Here is a 23,985-nt window from a genome sequence, read left to right as displayed (position 1 = left end):
ATGAAACTAGTATGCTTTGCTGAATGTGCAATGTCAGTGTGCATGTATGACAAAGTGTAAGCATCTTGAGAGAAAAGTTGGGCATAAGAGGCATCAGATTAGGGAGCAAGAGAGACAACTGTGCTGGTATGGTCATGTGATGTGTATGAACAAGGACAGCTGTGTAAAGAAGTTCCTGTTGCTAACTGTGGAGGGAACCTGTGGTAGAGGTAGACCCAAGAAGGAATGGTATGAGGTAATGATGCATGATCTTCAAACGTTGGGCCTCACAGAGGCAATGACTAGTGACTGAGATCTTTGGTGATATGCCATGCTTGAGAAGACCTGTCAAACCAAGTGAAATTGTAGTCATGGCTGATGTTGGTGTCATGTAACTGGCACCTATCCCAGTGGCACATAAGAAACACTATTCGAGTGTTAGGCTTTGTGGAGGCAACATGACAGATGCTGGTGTTGTGTAACTAGCACCTGTGCCAGTGGCTCGTAAAAGACACCTTCTGAGCATTGGTTTCACAGAAACAATGATGAATGACCGAAACCCTTGGTGATTTGCTGTGCTTGAGAAGAAGAGCCATCAAGCCTAGTGAAATTGTAGTTGTGACAGATACTAGTGTCACACATCAGGCACCTGCGCTGGTGGCATGTAAAAGCACTCATTACAATCTCAGAGTGGTTTGTGTTAGGAAGGGCATCCAGCTGTAGAAACCATTCTAAATCAGACTGGAGTCTGGTGCAGCTTTTCAGCTTGCCAGTCCTGGTCAAACCATCTAACCCATGCCAACATCGGATGTTAAATGATGATGATGATGATGAGATGTTGTACTCAGAGGTAAGGGCTTGTGCAACATCTTCTCACACACACAATCAAATGAATAATAAGATATGATGGATAATTGTCAACTCATTACCATGCAAGTATACTACTGTATGCTATATTGAAGGAACTAACCATTCTATCTGTGGTGTACCCAGTATTATGCAATAGCGATAGCAAAGATATCTAACCTAGAAGTAGCAGCCTGCACAACCTAGCCAGTTCTTTTCCAATACCACTAGGTAAGTAATCCTTACATCAAGATACAGTTATTCGTGCTGTGCTTGTTAAATATTAGATAGAACGCACTTTCCAAACCTCTTACCCATGACTATTGTCCAGAGTTGCTTTACCTGATTTACACAATGGTGATTTTTCTGTCTAATTGTGCAACATCAATGCCACCTGTATAACATTCCATATTGTTAACCATTAGGCTCTTCCATACTGCTGGCTTTCTTTGATTTCCTCTAACTCCATACTAGGTGTGGTTTATTATATAACCCCATCCTTCTTTAAATTCCTTAATGATAAGTAGTACTCTACTACCACTACCAGCTTTTCCCTCACCAGGCAAACATGTCCAAATATTACAAGTGGTCCCCACTAACCCATATACGTTTTCGTAACTAAAACAACACCCTACATCATTCCTCTTCACACTTAACATTACAATTCCATTAAAGTTAGATCTTATTAATTGATTGCCTTTCAACCAATATTCATTGAATACACCTAAATTCAATGTATCTCTGCCCTCCTCCCTTTGTCCATTATCAAAGGACATCCTAAACCCGGACCCTAGCAAATCCTAAACCTGGACCCTATGTCTAATTGGCTTTTATGTTTTATTTTTCTTCACCCTTACCTTTCCTTTCTTTATTCTTTCTTTCTTTCTTTATCTTTAATTTATATTACATCCTCTCCTTGCTACCCACTACTCTAACCCTACTATAATAAAATATCTCCTACACCCCACTCCAGCCTACCTCAGAGCCAGTCTAGCAGACTCCTATCTCACCCATGTCACTGACCTTAGATCTCATATTGCACACTTTCATGAACTATATATTCTTAACCACAACAGCCAACTTTGTTGGTCATTCTCCCATTTCCTTGTTGGCCTTGATAGACTTCAGCTACATCACTGCTGAATTCTTGGAATATTCTTTTGTTTGTAAAATTACATTTTATCTGACTATTAAATTTTTTTGTAATGGAGTAATGTTCTCATTCTTCTATTAAAAAATGTGTAAGAAATAGCTGAAATGAGCTGACATTTATCCATTACCTGTTATTTTTCATTTGATTATAATACACCAAGGGCATTTATGACTTGTTGGACACCCTAGAGTATACCAACAATGTACTATTTAAAGTAACGAGTGATTTGAACCAACCCCAGGCACTAAATACTCATAAAGTTAGTTTTCTCTGTGTACACAACTGGAATATCATATTTGATACTTAACAACCATAGGCTGCAACCACAGGTTTCTATTTGATATTTACCAACCATAGGTCAGAACCAACCCTGCCTGATGCATATCTTTCCAAGTACCTGATTCTATGTGTGTGCGTGTGTGTGTGTGTATGCACATATATATATATATATATATATATATATATATATATATATATATATATAAACATAATTAAGGGATCAGCAGCAGTTGCTTCACCACATACCGAAGTTCAGAAATAGCAGCTAAAGTGCTAAAACTCCCACAGATAGCAGTATTGTTATCTGTTGGAGTTTTAGCACTTCAGCTGCTATTTCTGAACTTCGGTATGTGGTGAAGCAACTGCTGCTGATCCCTTAATTATGTTTATAAATTTATAAGAACTTTTAAATAAGTTCTTCACCGATAATGGTGTTTACATACCGAAGGGCTTGGTAAAAATTATTAATTTATTAATAAATTAATATTCCTTTACCCTTTTATTTGTAATATATATATATATATATATATATATATATATATATGCATACACACACATATATGTATATAAGTACACACTCACACACATACATATTGCCATACAAACATCACAGTTAAGTTGCTTTCAGTGATGTGTTTACTTTAAGAATGATGCATAGATGGTTATTTTAACTTAATACCACTTCTTTTACATACAACAGATTTATATTCAACTGGGCAGCTAAAATAATATCAGTGAATGTTTTTTGCTGTTTTTCTGTATACTAGAGGAGGCAAATATCATCTAGGTATTCAGCTGGCTGCAAGTACACAGTATTAATGAGGCCGAACAAAACTGGTTTCAGTGAGAGGGTGAGGCCATACTGGGGTGCCCACATTTCAGTTTGATGTGGGGGCATCTGATATTTCAGATAAAAATTTGCTTGGATGTTCTTTGAAGATCTCCACCTCTACACATAGCTCTTCAGCTGAGTGTTCCTAATCTTGTGAGCTCGTGGAAGCTGGTGCCATGTAAAAAGCACCTATACCAGTCCCACATAAAAACACCAATGCCAGTGCTGTGTAAAAACACCCAGTACACTCTGTAAAGTGGTTGGTGTTAGGAAGGGCATCCAGCCAGAGGAACCATGCCAAAACAGATATGGAGCCCAGGCAGCTCTTCAGCTGACCAGCTCCTGTTAAATTGTCCAACCCATGCTAGCATGGAAAACAGATGTTAACTGATGATAATGATTGTATATATCTGACAGTGCATATCAGAATGGTAGTGTATATGTGATTGCATATGTGTTTCTTTTTGTTTATGAGTGACAGTGCATATGTATTATATAGTATGTATGTGATATTGTATATAAGTGACAGATCTAATGTTTACTTAATGTCTCTTCTATGTTACTTTTGTATCTTTCTTTGAACTTAACTAATGTATAGAGTTAACTTATAGTTGTTGTGTATGCAAGCAATATTTGTAGTGCAGTATCTGGGGCAGAGTTTGTGGAGTGATTACAGTTGTTGAGGTACAGTGTTTGAGTTAATGTTTGGAGTATTATGTACATATACAGGATATAGCACAGAGTCAACTATGCAGTGTTTGCAATGCTGTGTCTGTATAATGGATTGTAAAACTATTCTATTTTTTGAATTAATTACATTGGCTGAAAGGAGCAGTGCCCATAGCCCTTTCAAGCATTCTTCTTCTGAAACATAGGGATAACCTACATTGTGTTATTGAGGCAACTTATACTGTGAGACAAGAGTAACCTATATTTGAAATAGGGGTACTCTACAAATCTTCACCACAGAATTCAAATTAGTTTGACTCTCCTTCTTCTACACATGAAGACTTTGTATATACAGACACAAGTGTTTAAATTTAACTGTACATACTATGTTGGCTAAAATTTATAGATTTATTTTACTTGTACATACTATATAGCATTATGAGTTGAGGATAACATATACTAGGAATCAAGTCTAACTTGTGCAGGGGTAATATAGTGAGTCTGAGAAATTTAAGTGAAATTTAGTGTTGAAGGCAAAGAACTGACCAAAAAATTCTGTTTGAGATCCCAACCATTCTATTCTGTATATGTTTATGTGTATGTATGTATGTATGTATGTATGTATGTATGTATGTATGTATGTATGTATGTATGTATGTTATCAATCAGTTTCATTTCTGTGTTTCTTGTCAATAGAGAATGAGCCAGACTCTAACATAGATTCAAGGCTCCTTCATTGGAACTTTTATCAACATCATCTAGGTATTTGTGCAGATGTGTGTGTGTGCAGTATTTGGTGTTAGTGTATGCGCAGATTTGTATGTTTGTTTTATGGATGCGTTTTTATGTCTAGATGCATGCATATGTATTTATGTGCTAATTTTTTGGAAAGTTTTACATATCTTTACAGTTCCATTGATGGCTTGAATCAGCCTTTTTCTTTCAGGTTTTGAAAACCCTAATTTTTCCAGGTTTTTGTTGAGGGAGTTCGTTACATATCCCAATGCCCCAACAATCACGGGTATGAATCTGAACTTGTAGTCTGGGTGGAGTATCTGTAAATTTCTCAGTAGCTCAGCGTAGTTGTTCTCTTTTTCTCTAATCTTTAGTGGGATGTTGACATCCGCAGGGCAGCTGATTTCTACTACTGTACAGAGTTTCTCTTCTCTGTCCCAGATTACTATATCCGGTCTATTATGTCTGCACTTTATTGAGGTTTTTATTGGGACATTCCATCAATACCCTTTCATATTGTGAGTGGTAATGGCCTCTACCTCATTATGGGTTATGTATGCATGTATGTATGTATGTATGTATGTACGTATGTATGTATACATACATGTATGTATGTACGTATGTATGTGTACACACATGTGTGTATGTGTGTGCATGTGTGTGTTCATGCGCACATGTATGTGTATATGCATATGTGTATTGGAACAGAAGTTATTTGTATAAAACATTCTAATCATTTCTTCTGTTCCAATGCTAAACCTCACTGACAGGTCCCTTTTCTATATTTCCCCACCAAATATGATTCTCAAGAAGTTCAAACTGAAACCCTGACTGAATTAGCCTCATGTGTATATGTGTGTAGACTTCTGGGACATCAATGATTTGCATAACTATATGTTCTTTTATTCTTTTACTTGTTTCAGTAATTTGACTGTGGCCATATTGGAGCACTGCATTAAAGGTCTTTTTTTAGTCAAAGAAATTGACTTCAGGATGTGTTCTTTGTAAGCCTAGTATTTATTGTATCAGTCTCTTTTGCTGAGCTGTTAAAATTAACAGCAATGGTGGAGGACAAACAGACACAAAGATGCACACATGAACATATATACATATATATATATATGTATATATAATCCACTCACAAGGCTTTGGTCAGCCTGAGGCTATAGTAGAAGACACTTGCCTAAGGTGCTATGCAGTGGGACTGAACCTAGAATCATGTGGTTAGAAAATAAGTTTCTTACCACACAGCCATGCCTGTGCCTGTGTCCTTTTATATATATATATATATACATATATATATATATATATAAGTGAACATTGTATGTATAAACATATATATACTTTTGTCTGTATATACAAAGTCGTATTGCGCTGAGAAAGAGAAGCGACCAGAGAAACATGAATTCTATGTCAAAGTTTTATAGGGTTCCCCTTATTCAAATATAAGTTAGATAACAGGATTAATAGCCATAATAATGTTTAATATTCAAGTTTCCTTCATCTAGTTGTAAGTGTAACAACAACAGCTATAAATGTAATTTCACAGAAACTTTAAGCTTACTAACATTCTACACCTTGATCCTTGGATCTTACATTTACACTCACACACACACACGTGCACACGCACACACACACACACACACACACACACATACACACACACACACATATGCATGCATGCATGCACATAAAATAGAAGAACATTGCAAATTCTTCTCAATAGCAACAAAGCAACTTATAAGTTAACATCTTTGCGAATGTGAACTGAGAGAGACATGGTCAGAAATCTAAGTGGAAGAAAATTTTAGAAATAGAAGACCAAGGAAGACATAGACAGAGGTTGTGTTAGTGGGTCTCACGATATTGAAATTTATTCATGGAAGTAATGTTGAGTGGTCATGACAAGAGAAAAGTTGGTGTATGGAGGACCTATCCAAGCTATGCATATACAGAAAACAACCGGAGATAAATGATGATTAAATTTGGTATGTTTTGCTGAAAGAAAGAAAGTTGTTGGGGCTAATCCACTGTTATGACCTATTTGGCCCCTTCAGTCATATGCATCCTCCACCTACACCTGTGCTGGTCTTATTTTTAGAATCAGGACATTTGCTGCAAAGAATATTCAATGCTGCTTCTCTCAACTAGCAGTCTACTTATTCTCTCCAAAAACCTACCCTACCCATCAAACACCATATTGCGTCTTACATCCTACATCCTGCTCTAAACACTTTATCTAGAATTTCACAGCTGAAGTCCACAGAAATTCCATGCCCGGTCATGTTTATCTGGCAAACATTATCGTTAAAATGTTCAAGGTAAATATAGTCTGCATAAATTTCTCCAATAATTGTGTGAAGTCACTCTTTTCTTCTAACACACACACACACACACACACACACACACACACACACACACACACACACACATGCACACGCACACACACATTGCATCACACATTCACATAAACATATATATATATATCCAAGACAATTAAAGTGACTTTGGAGGTTAATACATCTGAATATCATTTATTACTGCAGTCAATTATACACCATATTTGACTCAAATGTGTCTGATGCACATTTCTGATGCATAGACATTTCACAATTGCACTTGCTCCCAGTTACATTCAATTGGTTATTTGTCTATGCAACTTTATCCAAAGTCCAACCACTGACATATCAGGGTATATTTTTAACCGCTAGGCAGATTAGGAATTAATGAATTTCAGATATATTGTGTACAATTAATGGTCACTGATTCAGATAAAATTTTAAAAAATATGAGATATGTAGAATATATTTGTGAGGTTAATCCAAATCTTTCTTTATATAAATCAGGTTTTGATTTACAAAATTAGTAAGCATATCATTAATAAGTACATACCCACACTAGGGAATACTATAAAACTTAACTTATGGTATAGCTCTTATGAAATAGTAGATTGGTTCACCAATATTAGTGATAAAAAGCAGACTAAATTCATTCAGTTAGATATTTCTAACTATTACGCTTCTATTAACCCCATCCTCTTCAACAAGTCACTGATATCTGCAATGAAAAGTTCTAATGTATCCAAGAAAGAAGTGGATATTATCTTAACAGGAATAAAATCTATTATTGAATTTGATGGAAAGTACTGGGTGAGAAATGACTGACCAGATATACTTGACATTACCATGGGATCTATTGATTCTGTTCAGGTAACCAACCTGGTAGGAATATATATCTTATTCTGTATAAGTAGGGAATTTCTGCTAATGGGCAGAGGATTATATTGGGGCAACACTCTATTCCCATTACATAAATCTAACAGTGTTTAATAAGTAAAATACAGGCAAAAGTTATTTAGTTTTTTCAAGGGTGTAGGCTGATCTTCTCCCCCAAAGAAGAACACATTAAAGTTAACTTCTTGGATGTTACTATGAATTTGAGTATGGATCAATATCAACCATACTACAAACCCAATGACAACCTGAAGTATATCAATTTTAACAATAATCACCCCCAAAATATCACTGAATATATAGTCAATAACATTTCAACCCACATCTCTATGAGGAGATCTTTAGAAAAATGGAGAATAATGCACTAGCAGAAGTAGGTTATAGGGATAGGTTACTATATAGTACTGTGAATGAAGTGAAGAAGTATGCAAATAGGAATGGAACTTGGAATCTAGTGGTTATGGACACTGAAAATAGTGCTAATAACTGCCCCCACCATCATTGATGTAAAGTGAAATCAACAGACAGTACCCAGAGTAGCAATAGGGGAAATAATCCCATATTGGACTAGATCTGTAATATAAGCAATTATAATATTGGTAAATGTGATAAAAGAAAATGCAGTTAAGCCCACAAGTAAAACTAATAACCTAATCGATTCTAGGACAGGCATCAAAAATAATACAACCTCCTAAAAAAGGGAATATACCATGTCTAATAATGATTTCAAATTTTGCCATTTTTGGGGAGGGGATTACATCGACCACAATGTTTCACTAGCACTTAATTTATCAACCCAGGGTTTTTATGGCTGAATGCCCTTCTTAATGTCAACCACTTTACAGAGTGTGCTGGGTGCTTTTTATGTGGCACTGGCATGAGTGCATTTTATGTGACACCAGCACCTGAAAGGATATGCCTGTATATATGGATGACAGAGATTTTACTTTGCTTGACACATCTTTTCAAGTACAGCAAATCGCCATAACTCCCAGTTCTTTGTCATTTCCTCAGTAAGGTCCAGCATTCACAGATCTTTTCTCACCACTTCATTTCACATCTTTCTGAGTCTATCTCTTCCAAAGGTTCCTTCCACAATTAGAGCATGCCACTTCTTTATGCAGCTGCCTTCATCCATACACATCACATGACCAAACTGGTTTTCCTCTTAAATCGTTTACACTTTGTCATGGGCACACACTGATATTACCCATCCAGTGGAGCATGCTAGCTTAATTTCTTTTAAGCTTTTGCAAGCCCTCTGTAATCAAAGCCCAAGTTTCACTGTCATGTAAATTCGCTGTATGTACACAGGCATCACATAGTCTGTCTTTCACTCCTTTAGTTACCAATAAAAGTAGAAGCTCTCTGAACTTTGCCCAGCGCATTGTTATTCTAGCAACTACACTTTCAGAACTTCCTCCTCCACTACTCACTTTGTCTCCAAGGTGGCAGAAGCTATCTATTAGTTCTAATGGTTCCCACCACACCAAGCATTTGAGGGAGTCTGTTGTCTGCACATTTTTAGTGCTTGTTGTACTCATTTGCCACACACAAAGTATATTTTCTCTGTCAACCTTCCTGTGATACTGCTACACCTCTAATGTGTCCAAAGCTTGTACTGAGTACAGTGTATGGAATTTCCACCAATACCCATCTTGCTTATCAAACAGTGCCATCTCCCTGAAGGGACTTGTGATTTGTCTGTTTTCCTAATTACTAGGACTTCAGTCTTTGCTAAATTAACTCTAAGGGCCTTAGATTCCAAGCCTTGCTACCATACCTGAAATTTCTTCTATAAGTTAGTGATTCAGTTATCGATAGGTAACTATGTTAATGACCTACCACTAGGTCATCAACATAGAGGAGCTCTCAGGGGTAGCTGATCTTGAATTCATCTCTGTTAAGGCCTGGAGGACTAAAATAAGCAAGACAGGACTGAGAACCGAACCTTGGTGAACTTCTACTTGTGCTGTGCAGTGAATTCATTGCTATACTTGTTGCCAACCTTCACCTTACTGGCAACATCCCTGTACATAGCCTGTGCAGTTCTCACTAACCACTCATCTATCCCTAGCTTCTGCATTGACCACCAGATAAGGGAGCAGGTGAGTGTCAAAGACATGTGCAGAGGTTTATTTTTGGTTAAATACTTCTCCTGTAGTTGCATAATCAGGAATATAGTATCAGTTGTGCTCCAACCTTGCATAAATCCAAACTGCATTTCATCTACGCTAACTCTCTTCCAAATTAATTGAACTATGACCCTTTCTGTGACTTTCATCATCTGGTCCAGCAATTTGATGCCTCTGTAATTATTTCTGTCCAAGGCATCACCTTTGTCTTTATAGTAGCTGACTATAATGCTGCTACACCAGTTGTTGGGTGTGACTCCCTTGTGGACAACCTAATCAACTATATGGTTGACTAGGCCATATCCTACCCCACCAGATATTTTAAGCATCTCAGCAGTGATTCTTGATGGGCTGGAGCTTTTCCTGTCTTCATGACCTTAGTTGCTTCATCGGATAGCTGGGCCCTCAGCTGGGTCTGCATTTGGCAAACTAACCTTCTCCCATGCATTTTCTATATTTAGAAGCTTTTCATAGTGGCATTTCCAAGTCTCTTTCTTAGCAGAATCATTAAATGTAAGTGAACCATGCAGACACATTTCTCTCCTATGATATCATGATTTTTTTCTCACACGCTGTCTTACAATATGAAACACTTCAAGTCTCTGGTCCTCACACCACAGAACATTGGCAAACTTCTTTTCTGCTTTTCTTCTGGCTAAATAATACCTGTCTTCTAGCCTCCCTTCTGGCTATCTGATACACTTCCCTGTTACCACCACACTTACAGTTCTTCCAGACCTGTTTCTTTTCTCTAATGGCCCTGTCAACTACATAATTTCACTGCCATTTCACCTTAGGTTGAGAAGGGACTTTGCACCAGCCACAAATTTTGTCAGTGACCTTCAACAGGTTGTCCTGAAGGAAACTTCAGTTGTCCTCCATGTTATATGTCACTATATCATCCTCCTTTTCATCAAATGCTTCAAGTAACATATCTCTAAATCTCTGACCATTCAGAGAATCCTTAAGCTTCCAGACTTTTCTTTTCTACATGGGTTGTCTTCTTGGTAGCCTTTTAGCCCTGATTCTGAAGTTGCTAACAGCTAACCTATGCTGAGAGGCATATTCTTCATCTGGAAAAGTTTTGGCGCTCATAAGCAGCCTTTGTTCCTGTTTTCTGACAAGAATGTAATTAATCTGGTTAGTGTGTCTACCAGATTGATAGATGAACAGGTGACTGGTAGGTTTCCTGAAATTAGTATTGTAGATCATAAGATCATTTGCATCACAGAACTCCAGCAACCTGGTTCATTCATCAATATAGGAACCAAATCTATTGCCACCATGCACACCATGGAAGCCACTTGGATGTTGCTTAACATGCTCATTGAAGGCATCAGCCATAAAGACAAGGTCACTTGTCATTTATCGCCAACATAGTCTGCAAAAGGGTGTCATAAAATCGGTCTTTCTGTTCATCAGGTAGACCTGGCTGAGGGGCATAGACCAAGATAAAGGTTGCCATTTTATTTTTCAAAACTAGTTTAAGCTTAAGTATTCTATCACATACTCTGATTGCCTTGATTACCTTACCAACCTATCTCTCAGCAAGAAGTATGCTGACACCACCCAGAAGATTTTATAGTTCTGCTCTTTGCCTGTGAGGAACCTCGCAGAACTTCCTCTCTATCTTACTTCTTGGATGCAACACACATCTACATGCCTCTGTTCAAGTATCTCAACAATGTCACCAAACCTACCTTTTAATGAGCCTACACTGAGTGTGTCAGCTGGGGTTGGGGGTGGGGGTGGAGACACAGGAATAGGGGACAGTATTCTGCATTTGAAAAGAAAGCTCGCATGTATGTTTCCCCGGTTCAAATAGGTTTCAACCTGCATTTGTTTCACCATCATTTTATTCATTTCACACTCGCTATGTTTATCAGGAGATAGCCCACTAAATAGGGGTGGGAGAAAGAGATAGCATTCTGTATAGGTTTGTGGTAGAGGTTTTAGGAGAAAGACTTCCTGTATAGGTAGAGGGGTGGGGTGGGTGTATATACTGTGAATGACCAAGCAGTATAGCTGCCCCATGCCAAAGGTAAGGCCATATAAAATATCCAAATAAAGTGAAAGCATCTATTTGACATATAACATGGAAAAAAGTGAGGTTTTACACATAATATGAGCAAGATAAAATAAAGTGAGAATCCAAACAAAACGAAGAGGTGAAAAAAAGCACATTTTCACTAGTATTGCTTAATGCAGTTATTATTTAACATATAGCATGGAAAAAAGGGAGGTTTTAGACATTAAATGAGTGAGATAAAATTTTTGAGAATTAAAGCTATGGAAGAAAAATGGAATTGTTTATTTGAACATTAGGATTATTTAACTTTACTATATAACATATAGCATGGAAATAAATTAGGCTTTGTTAATAATATTAGTAATATGAAGTGAGGTGAGAAGTAAAGCTAGGATAGGAAAATGAAGTTGCTTATCTGAACATTTCTTATTCATAACATGTCTGCTCTGTATGACTAGAATTGCAAATATGAGGTAAGACCTTAAGGAAACTAATTCACAGGGAGTGGAAGTAATACCCTTGTGCTGAGGTCAAAACAGCCAACAGGTGTTGTGAATGCCAAAGATGTAAGGCCATATGTGGTATAATGCAGTATTTGGTTGGCAAATAGCTTCTAGCATTCCAACTAATTTTTTTGCCCCTATATATAGGAATTTTCCTAAATTGAATAAATATGATAGAATCTTTAACCGGTGCACTATAATAGGAGCTTACATGGTAAATGTCAGTGTTATATTCTAGTTTGCCTGTATCAAGCAGTAATCAGTAGACTCCATGCATAAAACTGCATGTACAAAAATTCTTGCAACGTATATACAACAATAAAACTACATGTAAATAAAACTTGATTTATATAAAGGAAGATTCAGATTGAATTTGTGACCAGTAGCTGTATCCAATATATCTGAAATTCATTAATTCCTAATCCACCTAGTGGTTAAAAATATACTCTGACCTTATTCAAGGTCTAATATTCTTTATTCAGAATCCAAACTAGGGTTATTATAGGGTCAATATGATAGCAATTTTTATAGATGTATCAAGTTTCCAGATTTTTCTCTCACATTCTTTGCACTCAAAACCTATAGTCACCTACCAAAAATAATGTTAGCTAAACCCAAATACCCTTATTTCTCTTCAGACCATGTCAGTGGTTGGACCTTGAATAAAGTTGCATAGACTAATGATGACTATAACTGGGTGCAAATGCAACTGTGAGATGTCTGTATGCAGCAGAAACGTGTATTAGACATTTATATGTTGCATAATTACCTGTAGTAATTAAAAATACTCAGGTGTATTAATCTCCAAAGTCACTGTAATTGCCTTGGACATTTGTTGGCACTCCGTTACTTACGACGTCGAGGGTTCCAGTCGATCCGATCAACAGAACAGCCTGCTCGTGAAATTAACGTGCAAGTGGCTGAGCACTCCACAGACACGTGTACCCTTAACGTAGTTCTTGGGGATATTCAGCATGACACAGTGTGACAAGGCTGACCCTTTGAATTACAGGCACAGCAGAAACAGGGAGTAAGAGTGAGAGAAAGTTGTGGTGAAAGAGTACAGCAGGGTTCGCCACCATCCCCTGCCAAAGCCTCGTGGAGCTTTAGGTGTTTTCGCTCAATAAACACACACAACGCCCGGTCTGGGAATCAAAACCGTGATCCTATGACCGCGAATCCGCTGCCCTAACCACTGGGCCATTGCGCCTCCACTGTCTTGGACATACCACTTGGTAAAATATTTATAATCCAGCTAAGCAAACCCAAGATTTATCCATCACATGAAATATATTGGGATTGCTTACCTCAAGTAATCCTAAGTGCTCCTTACCACTCAAGCCCAAAATAGAGTTTGAGTGAGTGGTTTTTTAATGCATCTAGGATGGCAGTGATGCCAAATAAAATTGACTGGATCCTGACAATCCATCTGAGTCATGCTTGCATGGAAAACAATGATGATGATGATGATGATGATGAGGATAATGGTGGAGGTGGTGGTGGTGATTAATGCTAAATGTAAGGTAAATAGTCAGGAAAATTATAAAATCATATTAGCAACATCTTGTATCAGATATTTAGATATTTACTTTTGTTTAGTTGTTAATATTAGAATTTTTCTAGTAAATTAGTGTAAGAATAAAATATTTATTAAAGATTATGTTTACAGGGAAGAGGTAAAATCTTCTGGTTTATTAATATTAAGGTATGGTATTCTGGGAATAACTTCATGAAATGTCTTACCTGAGTGACTACAGATGTAGTAGTAGTAGTATTTGGAACAATAGACGTAGTAGTAATAATAATAGTATCTTTTAATGAAGAGGGCTTCACAGAACTAGATAAATCTTAATAGATGAAGAAAAATAAAATTTACATAAAATAGATTATATAAAATTGCAATAGAAGTTTGAAGTGAAGTGAAATAGATAAGGTGAAGACTGGAGGAAGACTTAGAGGAAAAGAAAGAGGGAGAGGAACATAATCCTCCAGATAGATCCATATATATACTCCCCCACCATATATATATATAGAGAGAGAGAGAGAGGAAGAGAAAGAGATTATAATAGTAAAGAATAGGAGAAGATAGAATAAAGAAAGATGGAGGAAATTGTATCATGTCAATCTTGCTATATTATAAAATATTTGTTATTGCGATTTAATAATCTAATAATTATATCAAGATGTGCAATTATTATTTTGTGTCTGTAGTCACGGTGACATAATTTTATGTGATTTAGTTTTGTTTGATTGACATTCTCTATACCTTCTCCAAGTGAGTCAGTAATTTGCAGAAAGGACAACCAGCTGTAAAAGACATTGCTCCAGTGATATGCAAATGTATAATTTTCTATGATCCATCAAATGGTAAGGTAGATGTAAAACGGCAAAACAGGTCAATAATCAATAAACAATAAAGTTTCAAAATATAGGATTCATCAGACAAAAGAGGTTTGCAAGCCAAAATTTGATTGATTTTATTCAGATCGAATTACATCTGTAGCAAATATTTGTGACAGGAAGTGTTTAAGTTAAATACTGAAACAAGTTGCTGGTAATGTTGACCCTGTAGTCCCTTTAGAATGCTATTCAGCGCCTAGAGAATGGAGAAAATATAGAAGATAAAGCAATCAGTTTCACAACAACTGATTTATCTCCTTATATCATGTATTCATCCAATACAATCTATTAAAGCAAAAAGAAAATAGTTGAGCATTTAATCTGCTCAACAACAGGTGGATAATGTTTCATAGAGTTTCTATACATTACACTGATTAGTTTGTTGTGTGTTTTGATAAAACAAATCAGAGCTGTATTACTCCTCTGTACACAGACATAAAACAATGATTAACAATAGACACGACAAAGTAGCCACCTTTAACAACATCGAGACAAGACACAGCCACTACACGTATTGAGCAACATTCACACAACACCCTCTTTATTTGAAGAAGTGGTTGTGCAATATATATATATATATATATATATATATATATATGTATGTATAAAGAAAGAAAAAGATAAAGAGACCAATGGCAAAGTTAAAATTATATTTTTTGTATAAAGTCTTACAGCTGTTTCAGGGAAAATCCAACGTATCCCTTCATCGGAGATGGTAATAGTAGAAGAATGGATTATTACATCTATAAGAGGAGATTTATAGTAAGAAGTAAGAGTGATGCGTAGAAGAAAGAACAAAGAAGAAAAAGTACTTGGAGTATATTTCCCTTCCAACATTAAACTTTGCCATTGGTCTCTTTATCTTTTTCTTTCTTTATACATACACACGCTAATACACGACCTATGTTATATTCCCCACTCATGTTACTACAATAACAGAGGCATAACTAGTCGGTATACGGCACTTATTCGGTATTGCCTGTATCTTTAGGGTTTGGTTGACTCCAATACCCTTCATAACCTTTATATATATATATATATTATACATATACATATATATATATATATATATATATATATATATACATATATATACATATATATATATATATATACATATATATACATATATATACATATATACATATATATACATATATATACATATATATATATATATATATATATATATATATATATATATATATATATATATATGTATATATATGTATATATATATATATATATATATATGTATATGTATAATATATATATATATATAAAGGTTATGAAGGGTATTGGAGTCAACCAAACCCTAAAGATACAGGCAATACCGAATAAGTGCCGTATACCGGCTAGTTATGCCTCTGTTATTGTAGTAACATGAGTGGGGAATATATATATATATATATATATATATATATATATATATATATATATATATATATATATATATATATATATATATATATATATATATATATATATATATATATATATATATATATATATATATATATATATATATATATATATATATATATATATATATATATATATATATATATATATATATATATATATATATATATATATATATATATATATATATATATATATATATATATATATATATATATATATATATATATATATATATATATATATATATATATATATATATATATATATATATATATATATATATATATATATATATATATATATATATATATATATATATATATATATATATATATATATATATATATATATATATATATATATATATATATATATATATATATATATATATATATATATATATATATATATATATATATATATATATATATATATATATATATATATATATATATATATATATATATATATATATATATATATATATATATATATATATATATATATATATATATATATATATATATATATATATATATATATATATATATATATATATATATATATATATATATATATATATATATATATATATATATATATATATAATGTGGAGGCACGTGGCTTAGTGGTTAGGGTGTCAGCATCACGATCGTAAGATTGTGGTTTCAATTCCTGGACCGGGCGACGCGGTGTGTTCTTGAGCAAAACACTTCATTTCACGTTGCTCCAGTCCACTCAGCTGGCAAAAATGAGTAACGCTGCAATGGACTGGTGTCCCGTCCAGCTGGGGAACACATACGCCACAGAAACCAGGAAACCGAGCCCATGAGCCTAGCTAGGCTTTAAAAGGGCACATTTATTTTATTTATTATATATATATATATACATATATAAACTCCAGAATGACAAGTGTATGTATGTATGTATGTATGTGTATAAGCAATGAAAATCTTACACTTGTAATTTTATTTCATAAGTTGGTTGTGTAAGGATTATAACATTCCAATATGATATGCATTCTTTGGATTGGTGGAGTGCTCCTTTAATAATCAACTGAAGTGTAACTAATCCTTCTTTGGTTAATAAAAAAAAATCTAACCTTTATACTGATATTTGAACTCTTTGCTAGTCAGATCCATGTATGAAGTGTTGTTGAATTGATCATCTGTATTTTACCTATACCCTCAATTATGGTTGTTTATAGTGACTATACATATATTTAACTAATAGTTGGCAACAATTATTTAAATATTTGGTTTCATCTTTACAACTAGAAAGATCTATTTCTTTTATTAGTTGTTGATTCACTACAGATCTACTCTGGGATGGCTCATCTTACATATAAAAAAAAGGCCATCTGACTGTTAGATAAATCTTCTCAGGGATCGTCTTGGTGTTTGGTTGATCTGGTAGAGATGGCAACCAAATTTTCCTCAAATCACACTTTGTTATGAAAAGAATGATACTTTGAACAATGTACTTGTTGATATATAAGAAATACAAGATGGTCATGGCTGAAAATCCTTTGATTGTTGGCTTGCTCAGTTAGGACTGAATTGGGCTTAGAAATAACAACCACTCCACATCTCTCCCTCTCTCTCTCTCTTTTACTGTAACTAAGATAGCCCCTGCTCCATAATATTGGATACTTCCTTCCCCACTTTAATACACACTTTTGTTTCCCTTTTGATCTGTGATTTATTCATGCTTTTGAATTCTTCCTGTGCAGATACAAAATTCTTATTTACTGGAACTTAAAACGAATTGGAATTCAGTTGAAAGCTGTTTAAAAGAATGGTTTTATTCATTCCTTGTTTGATGGAGTATATTGTGCTGTTGTCAGGTTGGATCAAAAATGGTCTGTTGCTGGTAACCTTGTGGATGAGCACTACCTGCTTTATGGTTGATCCATTTGTGACTAAACTGGCATGATGATGATGATGCTGGTGGTGGTGGTATCATGACCAGATAAATAAACCATACCTATCTACAAGGGTGGATGAACTCAACATGGAGTCAACAGCCCTTCATCAATCCCTTCATCAAACAAAATGGAGTGAGACCTCATCAAGGTTTTTGATTTGTTGATTCTCTTGGCAATCCCTGCAGATCTATTGGCTATACCATTCCTCTGATCTAGGAAACTAGGGTTAAAGAACCCCCTTGATAAGTACAAAGACCACTTAATATAATATAAATTAGTTCTGGTCAAAGTTACACCATTATTTAATCATAACCATTATCCCCCATTGCCCATGGAAGTACACTATGACTCCAGTTTAAGTATCATGGAGATAATTAGATAATTACTTGTACTAATTGTTGATGAGCAAAGTTCCTCCTGTCACATGGTCATAAATGATACACATCTGTCATTCATTATGCTATAAATAAAAAAAAAAGATCTACTGATGCATAAGTTTACACACTAACATGCCCTATACCATAATACTTAGCACCTTCAGAATCTTCCGGTAACTTTCCTTGAAAGAATAAGTTATCAGTATTTTATTACATTTTTTTTATAATTTTGAAGAAGAGTAATTCTTATGAGTCTTTGAATGTCTTCAACAAATGGCAAGAAGACGAAATCATGATGCATGGAAACTAGGAAACTACTTATTCTGTTTGATGCTAGCATTCCATTTTGAAAGGAATGTTCTGGAAGACAGCCTAGACTAGTAATTTTGCTTGCTTGTTTGTTACACTTGTCTCACTTTTCTGTGTAATGTATAACTGTTTACATTACATGTTTATATATATATACATATATATATATATATATAACTTTTATCTTTTATTTGTTTCAGTCATTAGACTGCAGCCAAGCTGGAATTATAGGAAGAAATTCAAAATCTTACAGCTGTTTCTGGGATATTCCCAAATACGGGATATTCCATCACCAGAGACAAATAGGGGAAACAATATGGAAAATGGGAATGTATACATCCATAAGATGACAACATAGAGGAAAGGAGTAAATGAATGAGGAGATGGAAAGAGAGAAGAGACAAGAAGCATAAAAGTTCATAATTCGACTTTCCGAAGTTATAGAAATCAGACCACGAGTCCTTAGGTGCAATCTTTCATAGATCCATGAGCTTAATTCATTATGCAGGATTGCACCTAAGGATTCATGGTCTGGTTTCTATAACTTCAGAAAGTTGAACTATGAACTTTTATGTTTCTTTTTTTCTTCTCTTTCTCCATCTCCTCATTCTTTTACTTCCTTCCTCTATGTTGTCATCTTATGGATATATACATTCTCATTTTCCATATTGTTTCCCCTATTTGTCTCTGATGATGGAATATACCATACTTGGGGATATCTCAGTAACAGCTGTAAGATATTGAATTTCTTCCTATAATAATATTGTATATGATTTGAGATATTTGCCTTACCTTAATGTTTGACATTCATTATTGGCATTTTCAATGCTTTCTCGACCTTGTCAAATAAAATTTTGTGAATGTACAAACAACTTGTTCATTTATATAAAACAAATGTTTTTGGGGGGTTTTCCCCAGAAAAGCCATCTGTTTTATATAAATGAACAAAATTTTATTTGACATGTTCAAGAAAGAAACGAAAGTGCTAATAATAAGGAAAAAAAATAAAAAGTTTTTTTTTCCAAAATTCTGACAACTTTTTTCTCAATATATATATGTATATTTTTTTTCCTATAGTTTCAGCTGAAAGTTGCGGCCATGTTGATGCACCGCCGTTTTGCTACGCTTTTATTTCTGAGAGCCTCTTCCAATATGTGGCACTTGGTGAAGAATGGAGTTTGATGTAGCTACTCTTATTTGCACCTCTTGCCATGAGGTAGGTTCATCTGGGACTCTCGACAGGAAGAGGTCCAGCTTTGATTTAAAAACCTCTACATCTACTTTGTGCAGGTTCCTCAGGCTTTTTGGGAGAGTATTAAAAAGCTGTGGGCCCCTGAAACCCAAACTTTTGCAGTAACTGGTCCTGAAGCGCGATGGCATTGCTGGGATTTTTGGCACTATGCAGTGTCGTCCCGTTCTGGCATTGGTGTAGCTTTCAGTGCCAAAATTTGGCACAATTCCTTCCAGGATCTTCCAGATGTATATTACTGCATACCTCTACCGCCTTCTCTCCAGGGAGTAGATTCTTAGCTGTTTCAGCCTTTCCCAGTAGCTGAGCAGTTGCAAAGAGACAATCTTCTTTGTGAATCTTCTCTGGATTGCCTCAAGGTCTGCTGTTAATTTCACACTGGTGAGTGACCATAGCTGTGAGCAGTAATCCAGGCGGCTGAGGACAAATGTCTTCCAGAGGACCATCATGGTTTCCTTATCTCTGGTTCTGAATGTTCCCAGGATCCATCCAGCCATTCGTCTACACTTTGTCGCCATCCTGGTAATGTGTACTTGGAAAGAGGTATCATCACTCATGTCGATACTCAGGTCTCTCACTAATTTAGGCTCTGGGATTGAAATTCCCTGAAGACCAGTGTATTCTGTAAGTTTCATATTCAGTTTCGGATGTTGGTAGCGCAGGGCTTGGGATTTTTCAGCATTAAACTGCATATTATTATCCTCAGCCCATCTGTAAACTGAGTCCAACTCCTGCAGCAGATGTGCAACATCACTGGAGTTCTGTATTTTCTGCGAGACTTTCGTATCGTCTGCGTAGCTTGCAAGGGTGGCTATCCGGACGCTTGATGCCATATCTGAGAGGGCGACTACAAAAAGCAATGGTCCCAAGACAGTGCCCTGTGGAACACCGCTCACTATTTGTATTAGCCATTACTGCCTGACTTCTATCTTTCAGAAAATCATGTAACCACTCTCCAAGTTTTCCAGCTATGCCAAGATCACGCAGTTTGTGGCATATCACACCATGATCCACTTTGTCAAAAGCTTTTGCAAAATCAAGGTATATTACGTTCACATTTGAGTTGTTGAGTAACTGCCTCAACACCCAGTCATAATATTGTAAGAGCTGGGTCAGGCAGCTCCTACCTGGTCGAAAGCCATGTTGGGTTTCACTCAGCAAGTTATTTTCTTCAAGGAATGCGATAAGTTTTCCTCTGACTATCCTTTCCATGACTTTGCTGATGTGTGAAGTCAGAGAGATAGGCCTATAGTTTTTGGCATCTGCTCTGCTTCCCCCTTTATGGATTGGGCATATTATTCCCTCCTTCAGCTTGCCTGGCAGTCTGCCATTTGCGAGAAAGCTCTGGAAGAAGATCTGGAGGGGTTTTGCCAGGGCATGCTTAATCGATTTAAGGAGGATTACTGGGAAACTATCAGGACCAGCAGTTGAGTTTGTGTCCACTTCATCTATAGCTAGTAGTACATCTTCTTCACTAATGTTGATGTATTCTATCGTAACTGCCTCTCTGATTATAGGGGAGGTAGCAAAGAAGTCCATTGGTTCGTTCACTTGTCTGTGAAGACACTTTTGAACTGCTCATTCAGTACCTCACTGATCCTAGTTGGACTGTCTGTGAGGGAGCCATCCTTTTCGAAGAGGGGTCCAATCTTGCAGCGTACTGAGGCTGTTTCTTTCGCGTAATGAAAGAAGGCCTTTGGGTTTGACTTAATGTTTTTTCTAACCCAGGCTTCTTTGTCTGCTCTCTCCCTCACATAGGAGTGTTGCAGCCTTTTTTCAATCTCCATCAGTATCGATTTTAGGCGGGACCTTTCGCTACTTTTGGGATGCTGGTTGAGTCGATTTGCAACTTTTGTGCGTCGTCTCATGAGGATCTTCTTCTCCCTTGGAATCTTGTTCCTATCTGTTTTGGCCTTGTGCTCTGGGACATATTTCTGGCATATGGCTTGCACAATAGACATGAAACATTTTAGCTTCATATCAATGTCTGGTGTGGAGAGACACTTTGGCCAATCCTCTCTGTGGATCTCTTTCTGGATCGATTTCCAGTCTGCTTTGTGGAAGTTCAGATTGGAGAGATTTCGAGTGCTTCCTTTAGGCTATATGTCTGTGGTTACTTTCGGCCCAAACAGACAACTCTATTATGTTGTGCTCCGAGACTAATGTCGGCGTCACTTTCACATCATGAATGATGTCCATATTGTTCGTGAAGCAGAGATCCAGAATGTTATTTGCTCTAGTTGGCCTGAGAACAGCTTGCTCCATGAATAGGGCATTGGTGAGGTTGAGCAGGGACTCCACCTGTGCTTGCTTGCTATGAGTCATTCTTGAGAATATGAGACCTTCGGGCCATTTGACGTTTGGGAAGTTGAAATCACTCATAAGAAATATGGTCACGTGGTGTTCCAGTTTCATGAGGATTTCTTTAATTCTAGTGAAGCAATCTTCAGATTTGCCTATGTGGTTTAGAGCATCCGGTGGGCGATATGTATTGCATATGACTATATTTTGTTGTCTTATGTATACAATTAGGGTGTCACATACCGAATTTGAGTATGACAGTAAGACCTGGGGCTTGAGGTCGTCACGGATGTATACAGCAACTCCACTATAGCTCCTTTCCCTTCTGTCTGTTCGCAGTATGACATATTTTGGTATGTGTACTTCTGCATCCTCTATATCAGGGCTGAGGTGAGTTTCCACGAGTGCTATGCATAGGGCTTGATTGCATGCAGCAAGGTCTCTCAGGAAAGAAATTTTGCTTTTGTTATTATAATACAACAGGCCCCCAATATTTAGTAAAAATATTGGCGTGATGCCTGTGCAGGCGTTAGGGGAGGCCATCCCATGTCTGTTGACTGTGGTGGTCTTGCGCAGTGGTGGGCAAGGTTCCTTGTTTGTGCTTGGTGTAGCCAGTTCAGCTGCAGCACAATCTTTTGCACCATGTATAGAAAAGACTCTTGCTCAGCTGCTGCGTTGCGTATAATCTCTGAAGAGCGCACTTCTTTGGTGAAATTTTTCCTTGGAGACATTTGTCGTCTTTCCTCAAGGAAGTTTTTATCATTAAGGCCTTTGTAGTTTTGGTGGGGTGTCGGGTGGGCAAACCGGCAGTTTTTGCCGTCTTCCCTATGCCAACATTTGCCTTGCAGGTAAAATTTGCAGGTTCTTGAGTGCCTTCCAAATTTCTTCTTTCCTGTAGGGTCTTGGATGGCATTGGATCCTCCTTGGGGTTTTCTACTTTTTGTTTGGTGGATTGGGGTTTCGGTTTTAGTTGTTTCATTTTTACATTTTCCTTCTTTATGCTTGTGTTCCGTTCTTCCTTTTCTTGTGGTGGGTACTGTTTTGCTCTGGTTATCCAGTGGGGTGAGGGCTCCTTTCCTTTGTTGGACCACCGGCACAGAGGGGCTTCTAGTTGCTGCTTCCTTGGCTCCACTATCCTTTTCTGCATGGACGTTCACAGGAGTGGGTGATCCATTCTTTTGAGGAGCCACTGGATCAAAGAGACTTCCGGGTGTTTTTTCCTTTTCATCTTCTCCATCCTTATCAGCCTTTCCACAATAGTTTTCGATTATGACATCCAGGGTGTCGATGTGTGGTCTGATGAGTGTATAGGATCGGAGGAATTCATTCTTCTTCCGCTCTATCTGATCAGTGGTTATGTGAAAGCCATTGCTCTTCAGTGCAGTAGTGATGATGTTGTTCGGCGGATCGCCACTAGCAATTATCCATGCTCGCAACAGAAGATTTAATTCTTTCTTCTCCCACTTTGGTGCCATCTTCGTTTTTTAAGCCCAGAAGGGGAGTAGAGGATAGCGGGGAAGTGACAGATAGGGGGAGGTAGAAAAGAAACACAGAGGGGGGAATAGGGAAAGAGAGAAGGAGATATGAAGGAAAGAGAGAGGGAG

General features: G+C 36.4%; 1 protein-coding gene across 7 annotated transcripts in view; it reads right to left on the bottom strand.

Moving 5' to 3' along the window:
* LOC106883929 (uncharacterized) overlaps nt 1-23,985 on the bottom strand; it is a 284,619-nt gene that overhangs the window by 139,485 nt on the left and 121,149 nt on the right. For all 7 annotated transcript variants that reach the window (XR_016243622.1, XR_016243623.1, XM_089359712.1 and 4 more), the window contains one exon: nt 14,137-14,240. Coding sequence is in view for 5 of the 7 variants with exons in the window: in XM_089359712.1 (XP_089215838.1) it covers nt 14,137-14,240 (104 nt within the window). In the remaining 2 variants the exon portion in view is untranslated. The remainder of the gene's footprint in view (nt 1-14,136; nt 14,241-23,985) is intronic.

The sequence above is a fragment of the Octopus bimaculoides genome, chromosome 11 (genome assembly GCF_046866305.1).
Source record: "Octopus bimaculoides isolate indiv1 chromosome 11, ASM4686630v1, whole genome shotgun sequence".
In the NCBI taxonomy this organism is placed as follows: domain Eukaryota; kingdom Metazoa; phylum Mollusca; class Cephalopoda; order Octopoda; family Octopodidae; genus Octopus; species Octopus bimaculoides.
The sequence above is the reverse complement of the archived record's forward strand: the minus strand, read 5'-3'. Positions and strand labels throughout refer to the sequence as shown.